This window comes from Limanda limanda, chromosome 6 (assembly GCF_963576545.1).
Source record: "Limanda limanda chromosome 6, fLimLim1.1, whole genome shotgun sequence".
Lineage (NCBI taxonomy): Eukaryota > Metazoa > Chordata > Actinopteri > Pleuronectiformes > Pleuronectidae > Limanda > Limanda limanda.
The window spans coordinates 20,357,328-20,384,927 of record NC_083641.1 but is presented as its reverse complement, the minus strand read 5'-3'; the positions used below and the strand labels follow the sequence as shown (position 1 = coordinate 20,384,927).

The window sequence follows — 27,600 nt, the reverse complement described above, 5'->3', positions numbered from 1 at the left end:
ATGAAAATTCCACTTTTGTAGTGATTCTATACGTTAATTTGGGTATCTGGCATGTCTACCGTCCCAAAAACTCTGAAAAAAAACAACTCCTGCGATTTGTTGTGGTTCCTCTGTAGTCTCTGTTGTAGTCTTTGTTCCTTGTGTGTTGTTGCAGTCTTCACTTCCTGTCTTTGATTGTCAGCCTGCCCTCATGTGTTTCACCTGTGTTCAATTGCCCCTGCCTTCCCTGTGTATTTAAGCTTCTTCCTTACCTTTGTCCTCTGTCTGATTGTCTGTGTTTCCTGCAATGTTTGTTGGTGCTGTTTTTCCCTTCCTGCGTTCCTGATCTCCTGAGACTCGTGAAAACTTCCTTTTGTTTTGTTAAAGAACTTATTTAATTAAATTACCTTTTATTTTATAATCTCTGCATTTGGGTCCATCTCTTCATCTAAACCGTAACATTACCTATCAGTTATTTGGTTGACAACGATTTCTGGACACTGATGTAGGTAAAGTTGTCATATAGACGACAACTGAGTTGTATATTTTTTTTCACCTGCTTTGAGGAAGGAGAAGTCATATCCATATTTTCCAGAAGAAACTACTTGAATTAGACTGTGGACCGTTGTGTGGGCTAATACTAATACACAGATTAATTTATGAAGTCAGATGACGTCTCCATTTGTCAGCCTGTAGTTATTAAAAAAATCATAAGTAATGAGTAGTAGGCCTGCTGAGAATTATTAAGTTTTTCTGTAAGTTAGTTGCAAAAGTAGTTAATGACAAAAGAAGAGTTGAAAATTACTTTATTTCTTCTTAAAGCATTACTGCTTAACAGTGTTCTTGTCCCAGGGAATTAACAAATAAATAATTCAAGAAAAAAAAAAGAGTGGATTAGATTATTTCACATATTTATCTCAAGAGTTAATTTTGTCACTTTGTGTGGCCTCGACTCATGATTGCTTTCTTTGTGTTCCTCTCTGGTCTCAATAGGATGATGTAACATTTGGGTCCAAACAGCGCCACCAAGAGGCCAAAACTAGAGGCCAGGATGGCAAATACCTCCACTACATCTGCGTATTTGCCTGGTGAGTTGACGTAAGCAGGGACAAAGGCCAGCCACACTGCGCAGAAAATCAACATGCTGAAAGTGATGAGTTTGGCCTCGTTGAAGTTGTCGGGGAGATTCCTTGCTAGAAAAGCTAACAGGAAGCTGAGCACAGCCAGTAATCCAATGTAGCCAAGCAACACTGCGAAGCCGATCGTGGAGCCAACTACACACTCATACACGATCTTGTCATTGTGGTACTGGGTGTTTTTATGAGGAGCTGGTGAAGCAGACACAAGCCAGGTAGTGCATATTGCTGCTTGAACAGAAGTTAGAACCAGAATTGTCCCTCTCTGCTGCACTGAGCCAAACCACTTCAGAGTGGCTCCCCCTCCTGGCCTGGAGGCCTTGAACACCGCCAGTACCACCATGGTTTTAACCAGGATACACGACACACAAAGCACAAAGCTGATGCCAAACGCTGCATGTCTCAGCTGGCACGTCCATGCTCTGGGTCTTCCGATGAACAGCAAAGAACAAAGGAAACAGAACTTCAGTGAAACCAAGAGCAGGAAGCTGAGTTCTGAATTGTTTGCACGCACCATGGGGGTGCTGCGGTGATGGAAGAAGATGCCCAGGACGACAGCAGAGAAAATCGTGCCCAGCAGGGAGGCGGTGGTCAGGCAGATACCTAGAGGCTCATGGTAGGAGAGGAACTCTGTTTTCTTTGGAACACAGTGGTCACGCTGGGGGCTGGACCAGAAATCCTCTGGACAGCTGCTGCACTCCATGGAGTCTATAGAAAAAAAGAAGAAAAATGTGTTACCAATTTGAAAACACTCCAGTGTGGATGATGCATGGAAGGATAATATATGATGGTATTTAATAACATTGGATTGATACAAACCTGTTTCATTTGTGAACTCTCCCTCAGAACAAGGGACACAGTCAAAACAGCACACAGGTTCCCCCTTCTTTCTGGCCATGCGGGTTCCTAGAGGACAGCTCTCACTGCAGACTGACCGAGGAGGCTGCAGTCATCATCATAAAACAGTTATTCTACACCATTTGATATTAATATCCCATGCCATATTAAACAAGAGCATAAACCACAACAAATACATTTAACCTGTTTGGATTCAAAGTTCCAGAAGATCTTCTTGTCATGAAGTGTGAGTTTTTCACCTGTAGTGGCTGATTTCTTAACCTCACCCACACGGTGAACTTTAGTTCCTCCATCAGGAAGCCACTGCCAGTTCATGATGTCATAGATCGGTAAGGCATCGCCGTTTTCATCAAATGACACTTCATCACCAAATGGTGTGGTGAAGTTGACCTTCTCTAAGTAATACATAAGCTATAATTGGGAGAAAACAGAAGATTTATATATCATCATGGAGAACATGTTGATTGCGCATACGTTTTCAGAATTAAAAAATTGAGTCATACAAAATATAGTTTCCTAAACACATGAAAAATACAATTCAATCTGTTTCCTTTAATTACCTGTGCCAAAGAGGATATGTTTTTAACCCCTGTTCAATTGTTGGTTTGTTTGTTTGAAAGCAAGATTGAAAAATAACTTATGATCACAAAACGTGGAGGTAGAAATAGGAGAAAAAAATGCATATCAGGATCCCTGATTTTCCCAGAGAATAATGAATGGATCTTGTTAATATTATAAAAGTAAAGCCACTTTAAGGGACTGTAATGCTATGAAAAATAAAGTGAATATTGTGTTTTTCGTATTGTGACTTCTGTTATTAAATATTTTGCCTTTTACTCAAAGAAAATAAGGGTAAACGCTACCAGGCCTCGTCATATCACAGTTTATATTATCTTAGTGTCAAACACGGGGGATCAGTTTAACAAACGGTTAAGTGTAAATTTCACACCTGCCATGGCTGCAGGCTTTGCACAGCAGCACAGCTGTGGCCACTGAAAGGTCCTCCCCCTGCCTCACAGCGCAGCAAGTCATCTAGTGCGTACGCCAGAGCATACACTGCCTTGTAGATATTGTACTCAGGCCGGAGGTTAGAGACATCTAGAAACTCTGTCTCCACATTCTCTATGTCTTCATCCCCAGTGCACAACGCTCCTGCTGCTTCCATCCAAGCTGCCGGAGCTGGAGCAAATCTACACTGAAATGTGTGTTCCCAAAACTGTCTCACCTGAAATGCATTTAGAGGCTGAAATCACAGTATTTCATCATTATATAATGACAGATCTGCTTGTAAGATTAAAATCACACCATGCTATTTCCATTGTTAGTGTTGTCTTCTCTGTCAGGACGGATGTGAAACAGAAAGTCCCTGAGTCCTGGTATTTCTCCCCGACGGATGGCGATGCCCAGTGTTCCGCCCAGGTACGGCATGAGGTCGGGGGACTGCAGCACAGCAGCTGTTGTCCAGGCTTCACTAGCCATCTACTGCAGGCCTGTCACATTCTGCCTCACCACCTGTGCATTGCATAATACTGAATATATTTTTTTCAGACTTACGTATGTACAACAGCTTTAATTTACTTTGTAGCACAGAACAATTATAAAATATAGAATATACAAAACTCAGACCAGTGTAATACACTTAGTAAGAGACACATGCACAATTGAAAATGAGGTTGGCTCTCAAATCTTAAGGCACAACAAGAGTTAGATAAGTAAATACCTTTTTCATTAACTGTATCATGTGGATCCGATGTGCAAACACGATGACCACACGAGCTGTGGATTTCTTCATCACCTCCACAATGCTCCCCATTTCGACTGGGTCGTCACCCCAGGGTAAGATCTCTGTGTAGGCCAGACAACCTCCACCGGACGCAGCCAAGTCAGACTGAAAAGATCTCAATTAAGTCCGTAGTCATCATCACTGACCAGAAGGCCTGCCCACGTCCAGCCAAAATGTTGGAGTATCTGAATCATGGCATGCACCTGAACAAAGGGAGGGATGAGTGCAAAGATTCATGTCTCTCAATTAATTCTTCTTATCATGCGCTTTCAATTAAATCCAGTACTGTGTCTGAGGCAACATATTTTTTAATCCAGGGGACATCTTTGATTTGCACACAACTTCCTGTGAGACATTATTTGAATTTGTTATCTGTAGATAGAGTTTCACCTGAAAAACATCACTTGGTATAGTCCTGAAGAAGGACGGGAATCTTTGACGGTCACTCAGGCAGGAACACGTGGCAAAATAACTCACCTGTTAAAAAACAGCAACATATGGTATCCATACAGCAATTGCTTTTCATACAAGTCAGCAGAATTCATTAAATAATTCATTACAATAAAAAAAGTCCTCGTAATACATTGTACATATCCTAATTTAACATTTCAGATTTATTCAAATGGATTAGGGTCAAGACTGAAAAGAAACTTACAATGGGCAGTTTGAATAAACCTATCACATCAGAGGTGGCGATAGAAAAAGTTGACATGGAATCACCCACAATCCCCAGGACTGGAGGAGGCCCCACACAGGCCTCCTGAAGCAGATAGTCCTCCTCTCGACCGCTTGCCAGAGACAACGCGGCACTGAATCCAATCACCAGCGTAGCACAGTTATCGTACAGACTGTATCCCAGAGTCACATTAGGCAGCAGGTCAGCGCTTCTGTTGATCTCTTCGATAGCAAAGGCCATGGTCATGGCATATCTGAAGCCTGCAGGGTCAAAGCTAACACATAAACAGACACAATTAACCACTATGAAGTTATATATGTTCATATGATATAATAAAACTGTTGAATTTATGCAGGAGTCTGAGACTCACCCCTGGCAGCTGAGCTGAGTCGGCTCTGAGGTGAACGTCAGCTCAGAGAACACGGAGGTGAAATGGACGCCAAACAACCCACCCAGAAGCACATCACCCGGCTTGTGCATCCCATTGAGATAAAACTGCCTCCTGAGCTTACAGGATGAGGAGTGAATGGAGGATTCAGATGAGAAAAGGGAGGAAGGGAACATAATCAACAATGAGAAGCCATGAAGGGAGAAAAATGTGTCTAGAAATGGCCCCATTACTGCCGTCCGTCCCTCCAGCCCCATCTCTGATCTTAATGCAGGAGTGCTTGTTTTATATGCAGGAGGATTTTCTTTATAGTTTCATTACGCCCATCAGGGCTTGGGCAGACATTTGGGGGAGGGAAAGCTCATATCAAATGTATACACATGATTTCATAATTCACGCACTTTGATTTGAATTATTTTGCTTTTGTGAAGGTGGCGGTCATGTTGAGTTTTTGTCTCTCGGTCACCATGAACTATCTTGAATGGAAAGATCAATAAATCGTAATTCTCTATATAGCAACAAAGCAAAGGCATCAAGTGCTACTCTATGAAATTGAGACGCTATCATGTCAGGTTTAAGTGAACTTTTGGCGTATATACTTTTTTGAATGGGGATTTGTTCTCTCACACTATAATAAACCTCCTTGTAGAGAGGAATTGGTGATCCGTCAATTAAAAGTACAACTCTACAGTCAATTAGTTAAGCTGAAGTAAACAATTGCACATTTACTAGTGTTTCGGGTGAACTCATGATTCAAGTGTGGTTTCCTTTAAAATACTAAATGATGTAATAATTCAAATTAAAATAATAACTTATTTTATTTATTCATTTCTTTTTAATAATTGTTTGAATCACTGCGTTTTGAGTTGCAGGTATCATACTATATTTTAAGTTAGTTTCTGTTTTGGGTATTAGTTATAATTATGTGGTTGCCTAGTTACCTCCACCAAGGAGGTTATGTTTTCTCCCCTGTCCATTTGTCTGTTTTTTAGAAGCTTACATGAAAAACCATTGAACCAGGTTTTAACAAATCTTTGTGGAATGATGGGACATGAGCAAAGAAAAGGACACATTCAATTAAGTTGCGGATCAGGTGAAAGTGTGATCAAGGCTTTTTTCCAACCACCAACTCTGACAATGTGAGATTAAGTGTTTTGGGAAATTTTCACCAATTTCCCAGGGAATAATTCATGGCTCTCAATGGAAAAAAAATCTGGCACATTTAGAATACTGATATCCACGACTGCGTGAAATGTTGGGCCTTGTTTGTTTTAAATGGTTATTTAACAAGAGTTGAAGAGAAACAGAGGCACTCAGTGAAGGTTATAAAGTGCTTAAGGCTAAGGAACTGAAAAATACACAGCAAGGACATCCTCTCTGTGATGTACAGTAAGATGACGTACAGTAGGAGGGAATCTTTAATCTGAAAAGCTATATAAGCAGTGATTACACACTTACTGCTCACATTCACACACTTGGGGGATGATGTGGATCTCAGCTGTCTTTGTTTGCCTTTTATGGGTTCTGGGTCTGTTTGAGCTGAACTCTGCTCTTGGTTTGAGCGGGGCTGGGATCAAATGTAAGCTGCAGGGTATGGCTCATCCACCTGCCTTCTCAATGGATGGGGACTATGTGGTTGGGGGGGTTTTCTCCATTCACTACTACATGAACACAGTGAGATATAACTACACCACAATGCCTGAGCCTCTGAGGTGCACGGGGAGGTTTGTATAACAGGGAGAAGTGGGGTATAAAAGGATGTTGGACCGTGTGGGGACATGAATGTTTTAAATTTGTATATTGTGTTTAAAATCTTGCTGTTTTAATTTTTTACGTTAAGTTACATGTGTTATATTCTAAATGTTTGGCTATAGCAGAGACGATTATGATTTGTGATTCTTAAATGAAAACAGTTGTTTTCAACATCTTTTTTATAAATATTTCACAGATTAAGAACAGATGAATATGAATTTAGTTGTCATTAGTTGTGTGAAATTAGTTGTCCATTGTCATGCATTTAATCTTTTGTGAATTTTTGACTGGTATGTCTATAAATTATAGATATTATTTGAATGACTAGTAATAGTATTTGTAGTAGAAGTATTATTATTGGGCTATTCCTATTATGATGTTATCTATGATGAGGTATGATTTTCTTGTTTTTGATTTGGTCTGTGAAGCACATTGTAAAAGCAAGTTATTATTATAATTATCATTATTAGTTGTTGTAGTAGTAGTACTAGCAGTACTATTTTCATTAGTAGTGGTATTATTAGGACAATTAGTATGCCTGTAAATTGTTCCATTATAGGCTCAGATGATAATTGTGATTATTAATATAACTATTATTGGTAGTAGTACTCCTGTTTGTATTATTTTTAGGCCTGTGGTTTTCCCATTAAAACATGTGATCCCATTCTATCTAAACAACAACATGCTCACATACATTTGTGCCTGTGTAGCATCGACTCCCATGTGCTGCGCTTCTCACGTGCCATGATCTTTGCCATTGAGGAGATCAACAACAGCTCGAACCTGCTGCCGGGCGTCAAGCTCGGTTACCACATCTACGACTCGTGCGCCTCAGTGCAGATGGCGGTGCGTCTGGCCTTCCAGCTCTCCAACGGTCAGGATCCGGAGTTCAGCCTCGGTAACGACCACAACTGCTCCCAGTCCGGAATGGTGATGGCCATCGTTGGTGAGTCCGGCTCCACGCCATCCATCAGCATGTCGCGCGTCCTTGGGCCCTTTAACATCCCTCAAGTAAATCTATTTGTGTTTCTTCTCAATTCATTAATTATAAACCAGTGCTATTCACAGTTGTTTTTGGAGATGAAGAATCTCACTGTGTTGCTCCAGGTGAGCCACTTTGCCACGTGCGCCTGCCTCTCCAACAAGAAGCAGTACCCGAGTTTCTTCAGGACGATCCCCAGTGACAAGTATCAGGCCGACGCGCTGGCCAAACTGGTCAAACACTTCGGCTGGACGTGGATCGGTGCTGTGCGTTCGGATTCAGACTATGGCAACAATGGCATGGCGTCTTTCCTGGACGCAGCGCACAGAGAGGGCATCTGCGTGGAGTACTCTGAGTCTTTCTACCGCAACAACCCGCGCAGCAAGATCCAGAGAGTGGCTGAAGTGATCCGCAGGTAAATACATTCAGTCCCACAACATTAGAATATAGGAAATGATATTTAATAAGATAGTGCAAACCCTAAACAATGTAATAATACTTAATAATAACTGACTATTCATGTTTTGTTTATTGATCTTATAGGCCTTAATAAAAATACTCATTGAAAATCTTTACTTTCAAAACACTGAAGTTCCCATGTTTGTGCATTATGCATTACATCATCTCTCCAGGTCGACAGCCACAGTTATTGTGGCCTTCGTAGCCTCTGGAGACATGAGGATCCTGTTGGAGGAGCTGTCCCGAGAGCCTTCTCCTCCTCGTCAGTGGTTAGGAAGCGAGGGCTGGGTGACTGACTCACAGCTGCTGAGGTTCTCCCTCTGTGCCGGGGCCATCGGAATTGGCATCCAGCAAGCTGTCATCCCCGGCCTGAGGGACTTCCTGCTGGATCTGCCCCCCACCAAAGTGTCTGCGTCCCCGGTGCTGACTGAGTTCTGGGAGAGTGAATTTGACTGCAGGCTGGACCAGAGTGAGGAAGTTGTGCTGACTTTGTTTTTTTCTCATAGAACATTAGTGACACTATCAGTTGTATTGTGTGGTTGATTGTCACAATTTGTGGAGCTGCTTGGTAACTAACTTTTATTAATTTGTGGTTCACAGTTAACATCAAAAATACTTGAAAAATAAATGAGATGACTAAACATATTTCAAATACATAAGGTATAAATAAGCAAGATGAAAATATAAGGTACTAGGTAATAATGAAAGACATTAAATAAGTGAAAATTAGAAGACAAGTAAGATAAATAAACATAGATGAAACTTAAACTAAATGGAGAATGGAGAACATTAAGAATATAATAAAGTTATTTAAAAGGATACTAACAGTGTGCATGCTGCATACTAATAATAATGTGCAGTGATATCATAGCGATAATAATTATAATGATATATAATGATAATGGAACAGCACAATACAGCATAATACTATGATAATATCATATTCATGTTCTTGTTTTGTAAATATTAATACAGGTAAGGTGAGTTTCAAGATAATAATTCTCATTATTTTCATAAATGTAAATGATAATAAGTAATTAGCCCAGTCTCCTCCTTGGTGTATTTTTAGGTGCAGCCACAGGAGAGAGTCTATGTGATGGAACTGAAGACATACAGACGCTCCAGAGCCCGTACACCGACACATCTCAGCTCCGCATCACTAACATGGTGTACAAGGCTGTTTATGCAATAGCTCTTGCCATTCATAACGCAGTGTGTCAGAAAACGAACTCTAAAAGAGCGTGTGACAAACTCACCAGGATAGAGTACAAACAGGTCGGTCCAAACAAATACGTCACATACGTACCAATATGAAAATGTACTTTACATTATTTACTTCCTGTCTTCTTCCATTTCATCCTCACAGGTTCTTGATGAGCTGAAGAAAGTCAGTTTTTCCAAAAACGGTTATGATGTGTCGTTTGATGCCAATGGAGACCCGGTGGCCACATATGAGCTGGTCAGCTGGCAAAGAAGAGCGAGTGGCAGCATTGAGTTGGTGACAGTCGGGCACTACAATGCGTCGCTGCCGGTCGGCCAGGAATTCCACATCATCAGGAACTTCACGTGGATGGAGGGTGGCACACAGGTGAGGAGCCAAAAGGTAACACTTATACCAGCTGTGTAGCCATAGTATGATATCTGTGTGAGTTTGTTTGTGTCTGTGTGACAGGTGCCTGCTTCAGTGTGCACGGACAGCTGCCCTGCAGGAACTCGTAAAGTGCTGCAGAGAGGGAAACCCATCTGCTGCTATGACTGTGTACCATGTCCTGAGGGAGAGATAAGCAATGCTACAGGTAAAATAAGGACACAAGGAATGTTCAACACCAGTTGATGCACCCACCAACTTGTAGGTAACATTTGGGACAAAGCAGGTCTGAGGAAGGGTCTCTGCTGGAAGCATTATGTTTTGGGGTTATTTAATGTACGCCCCATTATTGTCAACACATATTACAAGAATAGCTTTAGAGAACCCTTTTACATTTGGCACAAATGTTCACTTGGACTTAATGATGTACTGATTGGATTTGGGAGCCAAACCTCAAATGTCAAGGTCATTGGTGGCCCTATAATAATATTAGTGTCGTGAACATGATATCTCTTGTCTGTCTGTAGGGAATTTCTTTATAATTTGATCAGTTGTCAATATAATACTAATAATGAACAGTATTGAAGATTTTTTATATTTTATTTCTTGTTATATTGCGGTGTGGTTTTCTTTCAAACCATTATTGTTTTCTTCCACCTCCCACTTATTTTAACATTTAATTTATGGACACTTCGAATTGTCGGGTTTTCGTTACTCCTGTCCAGCACCTAGTATTCATTATATAAAGTTTACATCAAATATAAGGCTGCTGAAAGTGTTTTTCTTCATTTATTTTTTCAGATTCTCCTGATTGCTTCCCCTGCTCTGACGAGTTCTGGCCCAACCCAGAGAGAAACACGTGTCTCCCTAAGCCTGTAGAGTTTCTCTCCATCCATGAGGTCCTGGGAATCATCCTGGCTGCGTTCTCTGTTGGCGGCGCGTTTCTAACCATCATAACAGCGGCCGTCTTCTTTTGTCACAGGACGTCTCCGATCGTCCGGGCGAACAACTCTGAGCTGAGCTTCCTGCTGCTGTTCTCGCTGACTTTGTGTTTCTTATGTTCACTAACTTTCATGGGAGCGCCCTCTGAGTGGTCCTGCATGCTACGACACACTGCGTTCGGCATCACCTTCGTCCTTTGCATATCTTGTGTTCTTGTGAAAACTATAGTGGTGTTAATGGCCTTTAAAGCAACACTTCCAGGTCGCAACATCATGAAATGGTTTGGCCCTCCGCAGCAAAGAATGACTGTTGTGTCTTTCACGTTTATTCAAGTTCTAATATGTATCATTTGGTTGGTTGTCAGTCCCCCTTTTCCAATGAAAAACCTGACCACATACAAGGAGAGAATCATCCTGGAGTGTGCGTTGGGTTCAGCCATTGGGTTCTGGGCTGTGCTCGGGTACATAGGCCTGTTGGCCTTCTTTTGCTTCGTGTTAGCCGTCCTAGCTCGGAAGCTCCCTGATAATTTTAATGAGGCAAAGCTAATAACGTTCAGCATGTTGATATTCTGTACCGTCTGGATCACTTTTATTCCAGCTTACGTCAGCTCTCCTGGTAAATTCACTGTGGCTGTGGAGATATTTGCCATCCTGGCCTCCAGCTTTGGATTAATTCTGTGCATATTTGCTCCAAAGTGTTACATCATATTGTTTAATCCCGAAAAGAACACCAAGAAACATTTGATGAACAAGAATGAATCCTAGTACATCTGAGCTCTAGGAATATTTGTGATGGCTCCACACAATAGTTCTTCATCTAGTTTGTGTGAATATTGACATTTGCATTTGCTTTTTCATAAATTGTAATTTTCGTCTTTAAAAACTTTTGTTTTCCAATTTTACAAATAATTTACATTTCGTGCTTGAAATATGAAATAAACTTAACAAAGTTTTGCAACAAAAAGAAGAGTTTGTCTTCCCTCTAAAACATAAAAAATTATTGCAAATCATAGTATGTTAGATGCGGTGTAATAAAACACATCCTTTATACACTGACATCAGCTGTCTTTCAGGTTCATCGTCTTGCCCGATGACGCCTTGGCGTGTGTGGAATGAGGGAGACGGTTATCAAACCCATCTTAACCTTCTGAGCCATAGCCGATCCTTCAGTTTATGCATTGAATGGAAAAGGTTGATGTTTTCATTCATGTTTCAAATGGGCCAATCTCATTACATAGTGACAATAATCTGGTTTATTTGAAAGAAAAAGATATTCATGTGTGAAGGGTGAATTCTGCATGAGAAAGAGTGGCCTATATTCTGTCAATTTAAGTAAAACATAAACTATGCAAAACTGTGGATCAGCTGTGGATATGACCACTAGATGGAAGCAGTCAACCAATCCCCTTTCTCAGGTCAGTTGTGTTAACCATGGTGGAGGGTATTTTTCAAACTTCGACAAAATATCAATAATTCCCTTCACAATTGCATGTTTCCTCTCTTGTTGGATCTAACAGTGAGTTGATTTCCTCCACACATTCAAAATCCTCCTTAGCTCAGCTGGGTTTTTCGCCCCAGGGCAAAAGTTCTCTGTGTAGGACAACTGCAGCATCATAGTTACTCATCAGCCGAAAGCAGAGAATGTGAACAAAGGAAACTACTCATTTCCTGTTTCACTGCTTGAGTTTAAGTACCATAGAAGGGGGACAGGCGGGTGGGAACCTATACTTTGAAGATTTAATTATAGAAAATAAAAAACATTCTCTGATGACGATAATGCATTGAAAATGGTCAAATTCAATTTCGTAAATGTTTTCGTTCAGGTGTTAAATGACCATAGAATCCTGTTAGTGATTGAATTGTATGCTTTATTTTTTATGGATAATCATCAAACGTTGTCATGGTGTTCATAAAACAAACCCAGACAAATATTAACCTTACATAGATGTGAATCTGTCATGTTCAATTTAGAGAGTATACAGCAAAATACCGAATTATTTTCGGGGGTTCTCAAATTCACAGATGAAGGGCAACCATTAAAAATGACCTAATAACAACAGCTTTGCTGAAATAAGTTTTTTCAATCAGTTCAAAAGCATTTACCATTTCTTTTTTTCATTTCCTCTCTTTTCACAGATCAAAATACCTCAAGGCAAAACATATATCAATGCTCATGTGTTCAGAGTATGGTGCAGGTGGACACAAATTCAGTAGCAAAGCAAGAGGCAGGTCCAAGTTAATTAAAATTAATTCTACACAAAATTTGAAGCAAACAGCCAAACTAAAACCATTAGTGTATAAAGTACTTGAAAGCTATACTTGAGTAAAAGTACAGATATCTTACCTGAAAGTGAAACCGGTAAAAGCTACCCGTAAGAAAATGACTTGAGCAAAAGTAGCTCATATTAAATATACTTAAGTATCAAAAGTATCTGGTGTTGAAATGTACTTAAGTATCAAAATTAAAAGTACAAGTACCAAACTTAAAAATTATAAGTGCTAAGAAGTGCCTAAGAACACTTTCTAATCAGTAGCAGGAATGACACACAGTGCCCCTTATGATAACTCAGCAAAAGGAAACAAGTTCTAGGCACACATAATAGGATAGTTTTCCTCTTTTGTTAATAACCTGCACAGTGCTAGTACAGAGAAGACAAAATCACTGGACCCAGTCTAGTTTTGCTGCCAAATTTCAGAGCGAATAATAAAGACTGAACTGAACCGAGCTCCTGCATGAGCACCTGTATAATTCTAAAGGGAATAAATGGATGGGGGATGTGCTTGTGTTGATTAAGTCCCAGGCCTTTGTACACACGTAGCTACTCCCCATTGGATGGTGTTGGGCAAGAGTCCAGAGTGCTGACCAGACAAAGACTAATAAAACAGGCCTGTAGGCCAAGCTGAAACCAGTTCTACCAGTTTCCACACTCTTAAGCAACACTTTCCACAGCCAGCCTGGAGCCCTCTCCTGGGGGGGGGGGGTTTATTGATTTTATTGATTATTTAACTATTCTTAATTGATAACGTATCATTTCTAATTAATTATTTTACTATTCTAAATTGATAGCTTTATCATTTGTAATTATTTTTTAAAAATATTTTTTATTATTTTTATAATCATATTTCATGATTATTAATAATTAGCCAACGTCAAGTCTACTACTATTGCACAACAAAGGTTTAGTGAGGTCTTCGTATTGGCCCTGCCAGAGTTGGTCATTGCCCTGGCAGAGCGCAGAGAAGACGATCAGACTTGATCATCTAGAGGGGGTAAAACTTGTAACAAAGTTTCTGAAGGTGAACCTGCGGAGGCATCTTTACCGGTACCGACCCCGGTCGACCAAGGCAGCCCGACTAAAGTACTGACGCTAAGGGTCTCGCGCTGCTCCCCGACGGCAAACAAGCCGCCAGGCCTGCGTATCTCCCGAGGCAGGGGGCATGCGAATGAGCGCGAGAGAGGTGAAACGTGCCCAAGTAACGAGTCAGTTTTGAGAATATAAGAAGTAGAAAGTACTTCTTATATGTGTTCAAATGTATCGAGTAAAGGTCATCAGGAAAATAAATACTCAAGTAAAGTACAGATATGTGAAAAATCGACTTTCAATAATGCATTAAAAATAATAGCATAACATGGTATGCCTTTCGGCAATCAATAAATCGAAATAAAATATTGAATATTAATATTAAAAATATTAATATTAAATAATAACTTTAATTGATCAAAGTTACCTCGGGCATCACCCTTCAAAAGTCTTCAGAACTCTGACTAACAATCAAATTTATAACTATAACCGAAATAACCATAAATATATAGTTAGCTAAGTTGAAGGATATATAGTTCTCGACAGTTTAGAGGTTGGCTAAATTCACTTATGCAACATTAATGAAAAAACATTTGTGAAAGAAAAACATTAATTATGAAGATAATAGAGTATAAAAACACATATAATAAAAGTGTACTTAATATATAAAGATGTGTATGTCCGCCAGGAGATGGTTATGTGAAAAGAAGAATCTGAAAGAGTGAGCTGGACACCCTTGTCCTCTCGAGGTGTGGTGTACAAAAGAGGAAACGAGGAAGAGCGTGTGCTCCTCTCGGAGAGGTGCATGGAAAGAGACAGTAGAGAGGGGAGACCTGGCTTTGTATTGGCTTGGTGACCTCATAGGTCATGGGGCCCAGAGTGACCAATAGTGGTTGACCCTTGTGAGACTGAGTCTTAGAGGCTCTATTTTTCTCCAGAACAAAGGACATGCAATCTTAGGCTTTTGACTACACATGTAGGCCAAACTGTAGTTAACAAATACCACTTCCCACCACTGGTCACTATTATCACTATGACGACGTAAAAAGTGGAACAAAGAGTAGACTCAACAGTGGGAAATGATTTCACTGTTTCCCAGACTTTACCTATAAGTGCTTTAGTTTTCTTGACACTGATGTTTGTAAAGTTCTAATATAGACGACAACTGAGTTATATATTTTTGTCACATGCTTTAAGGAAGGAGAAGTCATTTCCATTTTTTCCAGAAGAAACCACTTGAATTTGACTTTGGACCGTTGTGTGGGCTAACACTAATCCACAGATTCACTTATAATGTTAGATGACGTCTCCTCTTTCAGCCTGCAGTTATCAAAGAAATCATAAGTAATAAGTAGCGGGCCTGCTGAAATGTAAGTAATTTTTTTTGTAAGTTAGTTGCACAAGTAGTTACTGACAAAAGTAGAGTTGAACATTGCTTTATTTCTTCCTAAAGCATTACTGCTTAACAGTGTTCTTGTCCCATGAAATTAACAAATATATAATTCAAGAAAAAAACACTTTATTTAATTGTAATAATAAACAACATGTCAGTCTTTACAATAAACACATCTATATTGTTTTAGTTTAATCTGATAATCATGGTGGGACTGAAAAACACAGAGTGGATCAGATTATTTCACAGATTTATCTCAAGAGTTAATTTTGTTACTTTGTGTGGCCTCGACTCATGATGGCTTTCTTTGTGTTCCTCTCTGGTCTCAATAGGATGATGTAACATTTGGGTCCAAACAGCGCCACCAAGAGGCCAAAACTAGAGGCCAGAATGGCAAATACCTCCACTGCATCTGCGTATTTGCCTGGTGAGTTGACGTAAGCAGGGATGAAGGCCAGCCACACTGCGCAGAAGATCAACATGCTGAAAGTGATGAGTTTGGCCTCGTTGAAGTTGTCGGGAAGATTCCTCGCCAGAAAAGCTAACAGGAAGCTGAGCACAGCCAGTAATCCAATGTAGCCAAGCAACACTGCAAAGCCGATCGTGGAGCCGACTTCACACTCATACACTATCTTGTCATTGTGGTACTGGGTGTTTTTATGAGGAGCTGGTGAGGCAGACAAAAGCCAGGTAGTGCAGATCGCTGCTTGAACAGAAGTAAGAACTAGAACCGTCCCTCTCTGCTGCACTGAGCCAAACCACTTCAGAGTGGCTCCCCCTCCTGGCTTGGAGGCCTTGAACACCGCCAGCACCACCATCGTTTTAACCAGGATACACGTCATACAAAGTACAAAGCTAATGCCAAACGCTGCATGTCTCAGCTGGCACGTCCATGCTCTGGGTCGTCCGATGAACAACAAAGAGCAAAGGAAACATAACTTCAGTGAAACCAAGAGCAGGAAGCTGAGTTCTGAATTGTTTGCACGCACCATGGGGGTGCTGCGGTGATGGATGAAGATGCCCAGGATGACAGCAGAGAAAATCGTGCCCAGCAGGGAGGCGGTGGTCAGGCAGATACCCAGAGGCTCATGGTAGGAGAGGAACTCTGTTTTCTTTGGAACACAGTGGTCACGCGGGGGGCTGGACCAGAAATCCTCTGGACAGCTGCTGCACTCCATGGAGTCTATACAAAAAAAAGAAAGAAATTCTCATTTTCTGCAAGAAAATGGGTTACCAACTTGAAAACACTATATAGGTAACACTTAAATTACTTAAGTTCTTTCAAATAAAGTATATATTGTGCTAATATAACCTAATTCTTGTGGCTTTTTAAGTTGGTCCAACTGTTTTCTGTTTTCAGTGAAGGATATACCCCGCCTCTCGCCCAATGTCCACTGGGATTGGCTCCAACCCCTCCCTCCACCCTCAAAGCAGTAAAGATGATGCATGAATGGATTGATGGATAATATGTGATTGTATTTTATAACTGTGGAGATGAGGGGGCTGGGAGAGAACCCTCACCTGCACCACAGAGGATCAATCAGCGCAGGTGAGAGCTGTTAGCTGATTGGTCCTCACACTTTAAAAGTCAGCGGCCTCGCTGACTCAGCGACTTGCGAGGAGCCGCACGAAGCTGAAAAGCTAGTTACTTTGGGTGTGTTTGAGTTTATATGTTTGATCACATGTGTGGTGCTGAATAAATATGTTAAAAGCGACTAATTCCGTCTCTGGCTGTGTCTGTGAGAGCCCCGTGGCAAGCACCACTGCCACAATAACATTGGACTGATACCAACCTGTTTCATTCGTGAACTCTCCCTCAGAACAAGGGACACAGTCAAAACAGCACACAGGTTGCCCCTTCTTTCTGGCCATGCGGGTACCTGGAGGACAGCTCTCACTGCAGACTGACCGAGGAGGCTGCAGTCATCAGCATAAAACAGTTATTCTACACCATTTGATATTAATATCCCATGCCATATTAAACAAGAGCATAAACCACAACAAATATATTTAACCTGTTTGGATTCAAAGTTCCAGAAGATCTTCTCGTCATGAAGTGTGAGTTCTTCACCTTTAGTTGCTGATTTCTTAACCTCACCCACAATGTGAACTTTAGTTCCTCCATCAGGAAGCCACTGACAGTTCATGATGTCATAGATTGGTAATGCATCGCCGTTTTCATCAAATGACACTTCATCACCAAATGGTGTGGTGAAGTTGACCTTCTCCAAGTAATACACAAGCTACAATGGGGAGCAAACACAAGATAAACATATTATCATGGAGAACATGTTCCTTTCTTGATTGAGCACAAGCTTTCAGAATTTCATACAAATTACATGAAAATGTATCATCCGTAAATGTACAATACACTTTATTTTTAATTTGTTACCTTTAATTACCTGTGTCAAAGAGGTTATGTTTTCACCCCTGTCCATTTGTTTGCTGGTATGTTTGTAAAACAGATAACATAAAAACTACCAATTATAACAAAACTTGGTGGTAGAATTCAAACAAATAAACATATTTCTGGATCAGGAGGCTGATCCATGAATTTTCCTCATTTTCCAAGGGAATACTTTATAGATCTTGATTTAAAAGAAATACATCCACATTTATGGGACTGATATCTAGTGTGTACAATTTGGTACGTCTTGGTATGGCCTCTACTGTGTTCCATGCTTCAACCAATGAAGTGAACATTGTGTATTTTGTCTGGAGACTTTAGATTTTTTCTTTTACTAAAATAAAATACAGAGTAAACCCTACCAGAACTCTTCATATCACCATTTATAAAATCAAAGTGTCAAACATGGGGGATCAGTTTAAGAAAGGGTTAAGTGTAAATGTCACACCTGCCATAGCTCCAGGCTTTGCACAGCAGCACAGCTGTGGCTGCTGAAAGGTCCTCCCCCTGGCTCACAGTGCAGCAAGTCATGGAGCGCGTACGCCAGAGCATACACTGCCTTGTAGATATTGTACTCAGGCCGGAGGTTAGAGACATCTAGAAACTCTGTCTCCACATTCTCTATGTCTTCATCCCCAGTGCACAACGCTCCTGCTTCCATCCAAGCTGTAGGAGCTGGGGCAAATCTACACTGAAATGTGTGTTCCCAAAATTGTCTCACCTGAAATGCATTTAGAGGCTGAATCACAGTATTTCATCATTACATAATGACAAATCTGTTTGTAAGATTATAATCTCACCATGCTATTTCCATTGTTAGTGTTGTCTTCTCTGTCAGGACGGATGTGTAACAGGAAGTCCCTGAGTCCTTGTATTTCTCCCCGACGGATGGCGATGCCCAGTGTTCCGCCCAGGTAGGGCATGAGGTCGGGGGACTGCAGCACAGCAGCTGATGTCCAGGCTTCACTGGCCATCCACTGCATGCCTGTCACATTCTGCCTCACCACCTGTGCATTGCATTATGCTGAATATATTTTTTTCAGACTTATGTACAACAGCTTTAATTTACTTTGTAGCATAGAACAATTATAAAATATAGTAAAAAATAAAACTCAGACCAGTGTAATACACTTAGTAAGAGACACATGCACAATTTAAAATGAGGTTGACTCTCAAATCTTAAGGCACCACAAGAGTTAGATAAGTAAATACCTCTTTCATTAAGTTTATCATGAGGATCTGCTGTGCAAACACGATGACCACACGAGCTGTGGATTTCTTCATCACCTCCACAATCCTCCCTAGTTCGACTGTGTCATCACCCCAGGGTAAGATCTCTGTGTAGGCCAGACAACCTCCACCGGACGCAGCCAAGTCAGACTGAAAAGATCTGGAAACGTGGAGTCCGTAGTCATCATCACTGACCAGCAGGCCAGCCCACGTCCAGCCAAAATGTTGGAGTATCTGAATCATGGCACGCACCTAAGTGAACAGAGAGAGGGATGAGTGCAACGATTCATATCTCTCATTTAATTCTGTCTATGGTGCTCTTTCATTTAAATCCAGTATTGTGTCTGAGGCAAAATCCAGGGGACATCTTTGATGTGCACAAAACTTCCTGTTAGCCATAATTTGAATTTGTTATCTGTAGATAGAGCTTCACCTGAAAAACATCACTTGGTATTGTTCTGAAGAAGGACGGGAATCTTCGACGGTCACTCAGGCAGGAACACGTGGCAAAATAACTCACCTGTTAAAAAACAGCACATATGGTATCCATACAGCAATTGCTTTTCATGCAAGTCAGCATAACTAATTTAATAATTCATTAAAATCAAAAACGTTCTTGCAATACAATGTACATGTCCTAATTAAACCATTTAACATTTCAAATTAAGCATCAAAAGCAAAGCTAAGACTGAAAAGAAACTTACAATGGGCAGTTTGAATAACCCCATCACATCAGAGGTGGCGATAGAAAACGTTGAGAAGGGATCACCCACAATCCCCAGGACTGGAGGAGGCCCCACACAGGCCTCCTGAAGCAGATAGTCCTCCTCTCGACCGCTGGCCAGAGACAACGCGGCACTGAATCCAATCACCAGCGTAGCACAGTTATCGTACAGACTGTATCCCAGAGTCACATTAGGCAGCAGGTCAGCGCTTCTGTTGATCTCCTCGATAGCAAAGGCCATGGTCATGGCATATCTGAAGCCTACAGGGTCAAAGCTAACACATAAACAGACACAGTTAACCACTATGAAGTTATATATGTTAATATGATATAATAAAACTGTTGAATTTTGCAGGAGTCTGAGACTTGCCCCTGGCAGCTGAGCTGAGTCGGCTCTGAGGTGAACGTCAGCTCAGGGAACACGGAGGTGAAATGGACGCCAAACAACCCACCCAGAATCACATCACCAGGCTTGTGCATCCCATTGAGATAAAACTGCCTCCTGAGCTTACAGGATGAGGAGTGAGAGGAAGATTCAGATGAGAAAAGGGAGGAAGGGAACATAATCAACAATGAGAAGCCATGAAAGGAGAAAAATGTGTCTAGAAATGGCCCCATTACTGCCGTCCGTCCCTCCAGCCCCATCTCTGATCTTAATGCAGGAGTGCTTGTTTTATATGCAGGAGGATTTTCTTTATAGTTTCATCCCGCCCATCAGGACTTGGGCAGACATTTGGGGGAGGGAAAGCCAATATCAAATTTATACACATGATTTCATAATTCACGCACTTGGATTTGAATTATTTTTCTTTTGTGAAGGTGGCGGTCATGTTGAGTTTCCATCTCTCGGTCACCATGATATATCTTGAATAGAAAGATCAATAAATCGTAATTCTGTAACAATAATATGAATGACAAAGGAGATTAAAGACAATAACAAAGCAAAGGCATCAAGTACTACTCATGAAATTGAGACGCTATCATGTCAGGTTTAAGTGAACTTTTGGTGTATATTCTTTTTTGAATGGGGAAAAAACAAATTGCACATCATTGCACATCATAGTATATAAGTTGTTGTGTAATTGAAATAAAAATAAAGACTGGTTATAGTGCCATCAAGTGTTATTGTTACATTGTTTGCAAACTCCTGGCCTGGAATGTTAACAAGTACATAAGAAATTATCAGCAGCAACTTAAAAAAAATCATGAGATTTTTATTATTTCGAGTTTAGCGTCTAACCCAATGACGCCTTGGCGTGTGTGGAATGAGGGAGACGGTTATCAAACCCATCTTGACCTCCTGAGCCACAGCCGATCCTTCAGTTTATGCATTGAAGGGAAAAGGTTGATGTTTTCATTCATGTTTCAAATGGGCCAATCTCATTACATAGTGACAATAATCTGGTTTATTTGAAAGAAAAAGATATTCATATGTGAAGGGTGAATTCTTCAGGAGAAAGAGTGGCCTATATTCTGTAAATTTAAGTAAAACATCAACAATGCACAACTGTGAATCAGCTGTGGACATGACCACTAGATGGAAGCAGTCAACCAATCCCCTTTCTCAGGTCTGTTGTGTTAACCATGGTGGAGGGTATTTTTCAAACTTCGACAAAATATCAATAATTCCCTTCACAATTTCATGTTTCCGCTCTTGTTGGATCTCACAGTGAGTTGATTTCCTCCACACATTCAAAATCCTCCTTAGCTCAGCTTGGTTTTCGCCCCAGGGCAAAAGTTCTCTGTGTAGGACAACTGCATTGTCATAGTCACTCATCAGCCGACAGCAGAGAATTCGAACAAAGAAATCTACACAGCCATTTTCCATGTGGTACTATATAAAGTTATTGTTTCACTGCTTGAGTTTAAGTACTGTAAGTCTGAAGAAGGGAGAGGCGGGTGGGAACATATACTTTGAACATTTAATAATGGAAAATAAAACCATTCTCTGAGGACAAGTCAGGAAAAAGACCTGTATACCTGTCACACTTTTCATGATACATGTTGAGTTGAGCAACAATAACCTCCATTAATGACTAACATATCGTATACTATAAGACACGCAAATCCAATACATTTGTAGTTTACACTGAGAAATATCTTCATCCACTGAACTCTCGTTATTTTACACCTAAACTTTCTTAGTACATAAAAAATAATGAGTTTTCACAGTTTCTTGAAGCATTTGTTGTGAATCTCACCCTTCGCCCCTTCCTTGATTTGGTTTCGAGATGAACGTCATCTCAGAAATGACACATATGTAGCTGACTTCAAACAACTCAGTCAGAAGCAAAAGCAAAGTGGAGGTGTGGGACAACAAATTTCCCCTTAACTGCTCTCCTCCTGTTTACAATCTTTTTGCAGTCACACTATATAATAAACAGGACCTCACTCAGCCATTTATACGTCATCATTATTCTCTTCGACACCCATTGTAGGAAGTGATGTAAAGGCAGGGAGAACCTAAGATACACATTTAGAAGCCACATTAAATGTTACATTTTGGCACAATATGGAATTGAAATGTATCAATAACAAATTAAATCACCTTGGGACAGTTTTTTTGGGGTTGAATGATTTAATGCAGTGGAAATGGTCAAATTCAGTTTCATATGTGTTTTCGTTCAGGTGTTAAATGACCATAGAATCCTGTTAGTGATTGAATTGTATGCTTTATTTTTTATGGACAATCATCAAACTTTGTCATGGTGTTCAAAAAACATTACAAACCAAGACAAATATTAACATTACATAGATGGTAATCTGACATGTCCACTATAGAAGGTTGTAACAAGATCGCTCTGTCACCGGGGTTCTTAGTCAGGAATCAGGGGGACCACAGGTAAGTGTCTCAGTAGCTTCTTTATTTCTTCAGACACTTCACAAACAAATCTCACAAGCATACATATCACAATTAGCTTTGCAGCTGAGCGTCCCTCGTCCGGGCGTGGACTGGCTCCTGTGATGCCTGTCCTGAGCCCCAGCTCGCTACTGCTGATATGGGGAGAGAGTCATTACTGGAACTGAAACACCTGAGTACAATTAGACTCTCTCCCAGGCACCGATCCCAGCACCCTATCTCCACTCCCTCCATCCTGTAGCTGACACTGACCATCCCCCACTACCACAAAGGTATACAGCAATATACCAAATTATTATCGCGGTTCTCAAATTCACAGATGAGGGGCTACCATTTTAAATAACCTAATAACAAGAGCTTTGCTGAAATCAGTTTTTTCCACCAGTTTAAAAACATTTACCATATCCTTTTTTTATTTCCTCTCTTTTCACAGATCAAAATACCACAAGGATCATTTAAAACAGCATCCTTTTTACCCTGTCTAAAACAGCTTTCCTCAGATTGACCTGTTTTGAGCAGAGGTGTAAAGTAACGAATTACATATACTCAGGTTACTGTAATTGAGTCGTTTTTTCGTGTACTTTGTAATTTTTTGAGTAGTTTTTGAAATGGGTAATTTTACTTTTACTTAAGTAGATTTTGACTGAAGTATTGTACTTCGCTACATTGGAAATTACATCCGTTACTGAGTTAAAAAAAAACATAGTGTAAGGCGCAAGGCAATTCTCACTGCAGTGGTAGACAGTGTTGTGCGTGAGGCACTCCTGCCAGTAGCGATCTTTTCCGTAGTATTCAGGAAGTCTTTTATTCTCACTTTCCACCTTAAAACTATGAAATGAACTGAACCATGAACTAGTTCAGAATTTAAATGGTGAACTATGAACGTGAACTATTCATGTTTACTTATATGAACTGAACTTTGAACTGGTTCATGAGAGGTGCTTGCACAACACTGGTTGTAGATGCTGCATAGAGTGGATCAGGGCCGGCCCGGGCAATGTTGGCGCCCTAGGCAGGATTTCAGAATGGCACCCCTCCCCAACATACACACGCAAATTGTCATGCATCCCCAAGAACTTTTGGACTGTATACAGATGCACACACAGGCAGACAAAATTCTAAGCTATAAAAAATAATTAAAAATTTATAATAAAAATATAAAAAGTCTGAAATCAGCTGTACTGACAGCATATCATGTCATGTCGACAAAAATAAACATTAATGATGTCCGCAATCGCAGTGATTCTACCTCTATATTGTTTTTTCTTCCCCTCCCCTACTTTGCTGCGCTTTCTGAATCGTGCACTTGACTCATCTTCGACTCTTACCACAGTCTAACACGCCCCCCCCCCCCCACACACACACACACACACACACACAAGAGAGTATGTGCTTGTGTGTTTCTGTCACACTGTCAACTGACAAATGTGTGGATGAAGCAGTGTTTGGCAAGTTACTGAAAATTTGTAATTAGTTACAGTTACTAGTCACTTCTTTTAAAAGTAATTGAATTACCTCACCAGTTACTGTATATCAAAAGTAATTTACTAGGGAAAGTAACTTTTAAGTTACTTTTATGTCTGCTTTTTAAATGTAATGAATATGAACAGTACTGAACAGTCAAACACAATAAACATATTTTTTAGACCTATTTATTGTAATCAACAGGGCAACAGGCTTATTTGTGGGTCATTTGGTACCGGGCCGCACAGAAATTGTAAATTGTTCTTAAATAAGTAACTGTGCTATAATGAATTACATTGTATACCACAAACAAAGGTCAATGCTGTCAAATGAAACAATGCACTTTATTTCAAAATATTATTGTCATCCAAAACAATCCTTAATCTCAACCACTGTACAGAGTGGCATTATAACAGTCACTTTTTCAATTGTGCTGGTTAAATGCACAGAGGATTTGTTAACCACACATCTACAAGCAATCCGCTCAACAGGAAGAAATGATGCTGGGTATGATGTGTCTGTGCCCTGTAAGCTCCAAACTTCTACCGGTTTTCCATAAAAATATCTGTCCTCCAAAAATACTGGCACCATATTCACATGTCAATGGCAAACTAAGCTGTTTTCCATGAATTATAAATGCTACCTTTTCACCACTACTTTCAAAATTGCTACGAAACCTTCATTGATTTAATGATTTATTTTTTCAGTGTAATATTTAATCCCCCATGGACTGCACAGTGACAAAACACAGCAGCTACCTGTTTGGCTACAACATACATCTCCACTCAGTTTGATTATTATTTTAAATATAAAGAAGACACAATATAGAGCTGAAATTCCTTCATAATTTTAACTTCAATTGTCTTATTGTTGTTATTAAACTTTCTCAGTATTCCATTAAAACAGTCAACACTTTTATCCAAAGCGACTTACAATAAGTGCATTCAACTATGAGGTTACCAACACAGAACAGCGAGAATCATGTATGTAAATTTACTTAACACCAGAAAGAATAAACTGGGCCTCAGTCCCATATGAAGTTGCAATTTAAAAGCTGTTTTAACTGCTGCTTTAAGATGACAAGGACAGTTGTGGGGATTTACTGTGATAACCTCACGTCACCCACTTGCGTCATCACCTGATGGGCTCGTCCAATCAAAGCCTCGTAAATGCAATGCAGCATCAGTGAGTGTCCCGCAGACATGAAACCTCCGGCTCGTGTTAAGCTTGTTCCGTACAAGTGAGTCTGTTTTCGGGGTAAATAACTTTCTGAAGTCGACACGACGCTGTTTCCCTGGAGGAGAAGATAAGTGTGTAAGCAGAGTCGCAGGCCCGGTGTGGACGAGTCGAGGCGGAGAAGACGGGCGCACAGTCCCTGAGTTAAGGTGAGAGCTAAGCTAGAAGGAGACGCCATTGCTAGCTACTACTAAGCTAACTGGTACATCTGAAAAGCATGCCAGCAACTTTGGGATGGCGAGACAGTTGCTAAAATACAAATACAGCATTGAGTGCTTGAGCAGAACTAGTGCATGTGTAAATATGTATAAATAACTTAGATGTAACAGTTTGTTCTCGTTAAGTTTTTAACCCCCACCCCCCACACACACACAACGAGGCGGTCACTACGCGGCCGAGACGCTGAAAGTCCGGATTTAAAGTGCGGAAAATTAAGCCATTGAATGTAAGTAACTGTTTAGGAATTGTTTTGGTGTTTTTTGCAGTGGATCTTCCAACGTTGATGCAGCGCAGCTATTTCCGTTTATTAATAATAAAATCATGTTACTCATGTTGTTTTCCAGGTGCCTGTCCATGACGTACTAAGACACACTATGAGCCAGTATGATCCAACCAGACCTTGCATCAGCATTGAGGAGTTCAGGAGTTGTCGGAGAAGAAAGAGGGTAAGGTTAGATTCATTAAATAATTTTCCAGTTACATGTATAGCTGTATGTTGTCATTGAACTGTGCTAATTTTACTGATTGTGTTTTCAGCTGATTGAAGTGGGACCGATGACATGGATCCATCCTTCCACAGCCAGGACACCCCGACCTGTGTGCCACACTTCAAATAAGACTGGAAGCTACACTGGAACTCACAGCTACACACCACAGACGTCTACACACTGGAGAAGATTCAGGCAGTCCCACAAAGAAGTCATGACCCAGAGGCTGCAGAGAGACACTTCAAGCTTCACCTGAGTTGTTCACTGGCTAGGCCAGTTGTGTTGTACAATATTTGTGCTGTACGTAAATAAAGCTTTGACTCCACATATACCTTGTTCATGTTTGTTCCCTGTATAATATGTTCACCTATAACATCAAGCATCACATGAATGCATAGTCTTAAACAACTGCAGTGCTTTTGGTAAAGGCTTACTGATAAATAATAATAAATATTAATATATACATTATTAGTAACAACTATATATACATTTTTATTATTAATATTGTGTTGGAGGGTCTTACCCCATGTGTGGAATGCAATGACTCAGAGTGACCAATAGCAACACTTCTACCAGCCAATCACGAGTGACTTTTCGTTTCAAGGGTCTGTGGTTTCCTCCAATGGTGAGGGGAGAGAGGCTCTTGCCAGCGGCTTGACTCCGATTCATATGCTAATTAGATCACACGTCGCTTCGCGAACCCCCCTGCGGCTCTCTCCTTTGTTCTCCAGATCCCCCACATGGGACGTTCAAGTCGTTTCCCTCAGTTTATTGTCACTTGGGAACGCCGATGTCACGTCATGGAAACCGTAGGTAAATGCAGTCTAGTGAGTGTCCTGGATTAAAGTCACGGCAGAATACCCTGAGATCGCCACAACAACACTAACAACTCTGTTGCCATTTCTGACATCATATCTGTAGTGACATCGGTGGAATTATTTTTGATTAACAAATTAATGTTTATTTTAAATAACAAAACAACCTCTCCAAAGCGCATCGTGTGCGTAATGGAGCTTTGGGATCCGTTCGTCTCCGTCTTGCTGGTAACTAACCACGCAATAATTAATTTGAGGCCGCATATTAAATCTACCGATGTCACCAGAGGCCGTACCAGAGGGACTCCGTGGTGAGGCTCCGTAGCCGAACCTTAACGGCCGGTCCGTGAAAATATAGTCTGACATCCAACCTTGTCTTCTTGTCTGCAAGTGTTCATTTTTCACAAAAGAGAGTAACGTGAGTAACAAATTCATTTAAATTTCAGTAATTGTAACTGCGTTACTTGATTTTAAGAAATACTTCGTTACATGCTCGTTACCGCTAAAAGTAGTGTAATTACAGTAATGCATTACACTCCCAACACTGGGATTAAGTACATAATTGAAGATGGGGACATTTTTATCATGTGGCGACAATAATCAGGGAAATGAAACTCCAGGAGAACAGCGGAGAAATCGGAAGTATGGGATGTATATTTAATCATGTATATAATATATCACTTATACCGTTTTAAAATATATAAATTTTCAGTGTGTTTTCCAGCCCGGTTTGCTCGCGGTGAGCGGAAAAAATAGAACAGACCCCAAAACCATCGCTGCAGATCGTGAGCCAGCCACGGCGCTTCCCGCAGCTTCCCGGCACTACGCTGCCGGCGCGAACAGCCCAATTATTTAACATGGGCGCGGAATGGAGGCGGACAGCTTTCGTGGCGCTTCGCGGCGCTTCTATCTCCGGTGCG

The 27,600-nt window shown here is 40.7% G+C and overlaps 2 protein-coding genes and 1 pseudogene across 2 annotated transcripts; 1 reads left to right on the top strand and 2 right to left on the bottom strand.

The window, feature by feature from the left end:
* Positions 1–912: 912 nt before the first annotated feature.
* Positions 913–4,975, bottom strand: LOC133003591 (extracellular calcium-sensing receptor-like; annotated as a pseudogene).
* Positions 4,976–6,398: 1,423 nt separating this feature from the next.
* On the top strand, positions 6,399–11,307 carry LOC133002927 (extracellular calcium-sensing receptor-like). The gene is made up of 8 exons (XM_061072514.1): positions 6,399–6,544; positions 7,283–7,583; positions 7,680–7,969; positions 8,187–8,482; positions 9,083–9,288; positions 9,380–9,601; positions 9,686–9,809; positions 10,403–11,307. Exons 1-8 carry the CDS (start codon positions 6,414–6,416, stop codon positions 11,305–11,307), a joined length of 2,475 nt encoding a protein of 824 aa, XP_060928497.1. The 5' UTR covers positions 6,399–6,413.
* Positions 11,308–15,509: 4,202 nt separating this feature from the next.
* On the bottom strand, positions 15,510–20,690 carry LOC133003728 (extracellular calcium-sensing receptor-like). Its single transcript, XM_061073524.1, has 10 exons — positions 20,678–20,690; positions 19,969–20,122; positions 19,579–19,873; positions 19,308–19,394; positions 18,857–19,126; positions 18,445–18,651; positions 18,093–18,365; positions 17,253–17,480; positions 17,031–17,154; positions 15,510–16,420 (listed from the first exon to the last, which is right to left on the bottom strand). The coding sequence occupies exons 2-10, from the start codon at positions 20,076–20,078 to the stop codon at positions 15,510–15,512; spliced, it is 2,505 nt and encodes an 834-aa protein (XP_060929507.1). The 5' UTR covers positions 20,079–20,122; positions 20,678–20,690.
* Positions 20,691–27,600: the final 6,910 nt, after the last annotated feature.

Coding starts and splice junctions, on each gene's coding strand:
- LOC133002927 (XM_061072514.1), top strand. CDS start 6,414: ATGGCTCATCCACCTGCCTTCTCAATGGATGGGGACTATGTGGTTGGG. Junction 6,545..7,282: donor CCTCTGAGGTGCACGGGGAG/GTTTGTATAACA, acceptor GTGCCTGTGTAG/CATCGACTCCCATGTGCTGC. Junction 9,289..9,379: donor CCAGGATAGAGTACAAACAG/GTCGGTCCAAAC, acceptor TCATCCTCACAG/GTTCTTGATGAGCTGAAGAA.
- LOC133003728 (XM_061073524.1), bottom strand. CDS start 20,078: ATGCACAAGCCTGGTGATGTGATTCTGGGTGGGTTGTTTGGCGTCCAT. Junction 19,395..19,578: donor GGTTATTCAAACTGCCCATT/GTAAGTTTCTTT, acceptor GTTTTTTAACAG/GTGAGTTATTTTGCCACGTG. Junction 17,155..17,252: donor GGAACTTTGAATCCAAACAG/GTTAAATATATT, acceptor TGATGACTGCAG/CCTCCTCGGTCAGTCTGCAG.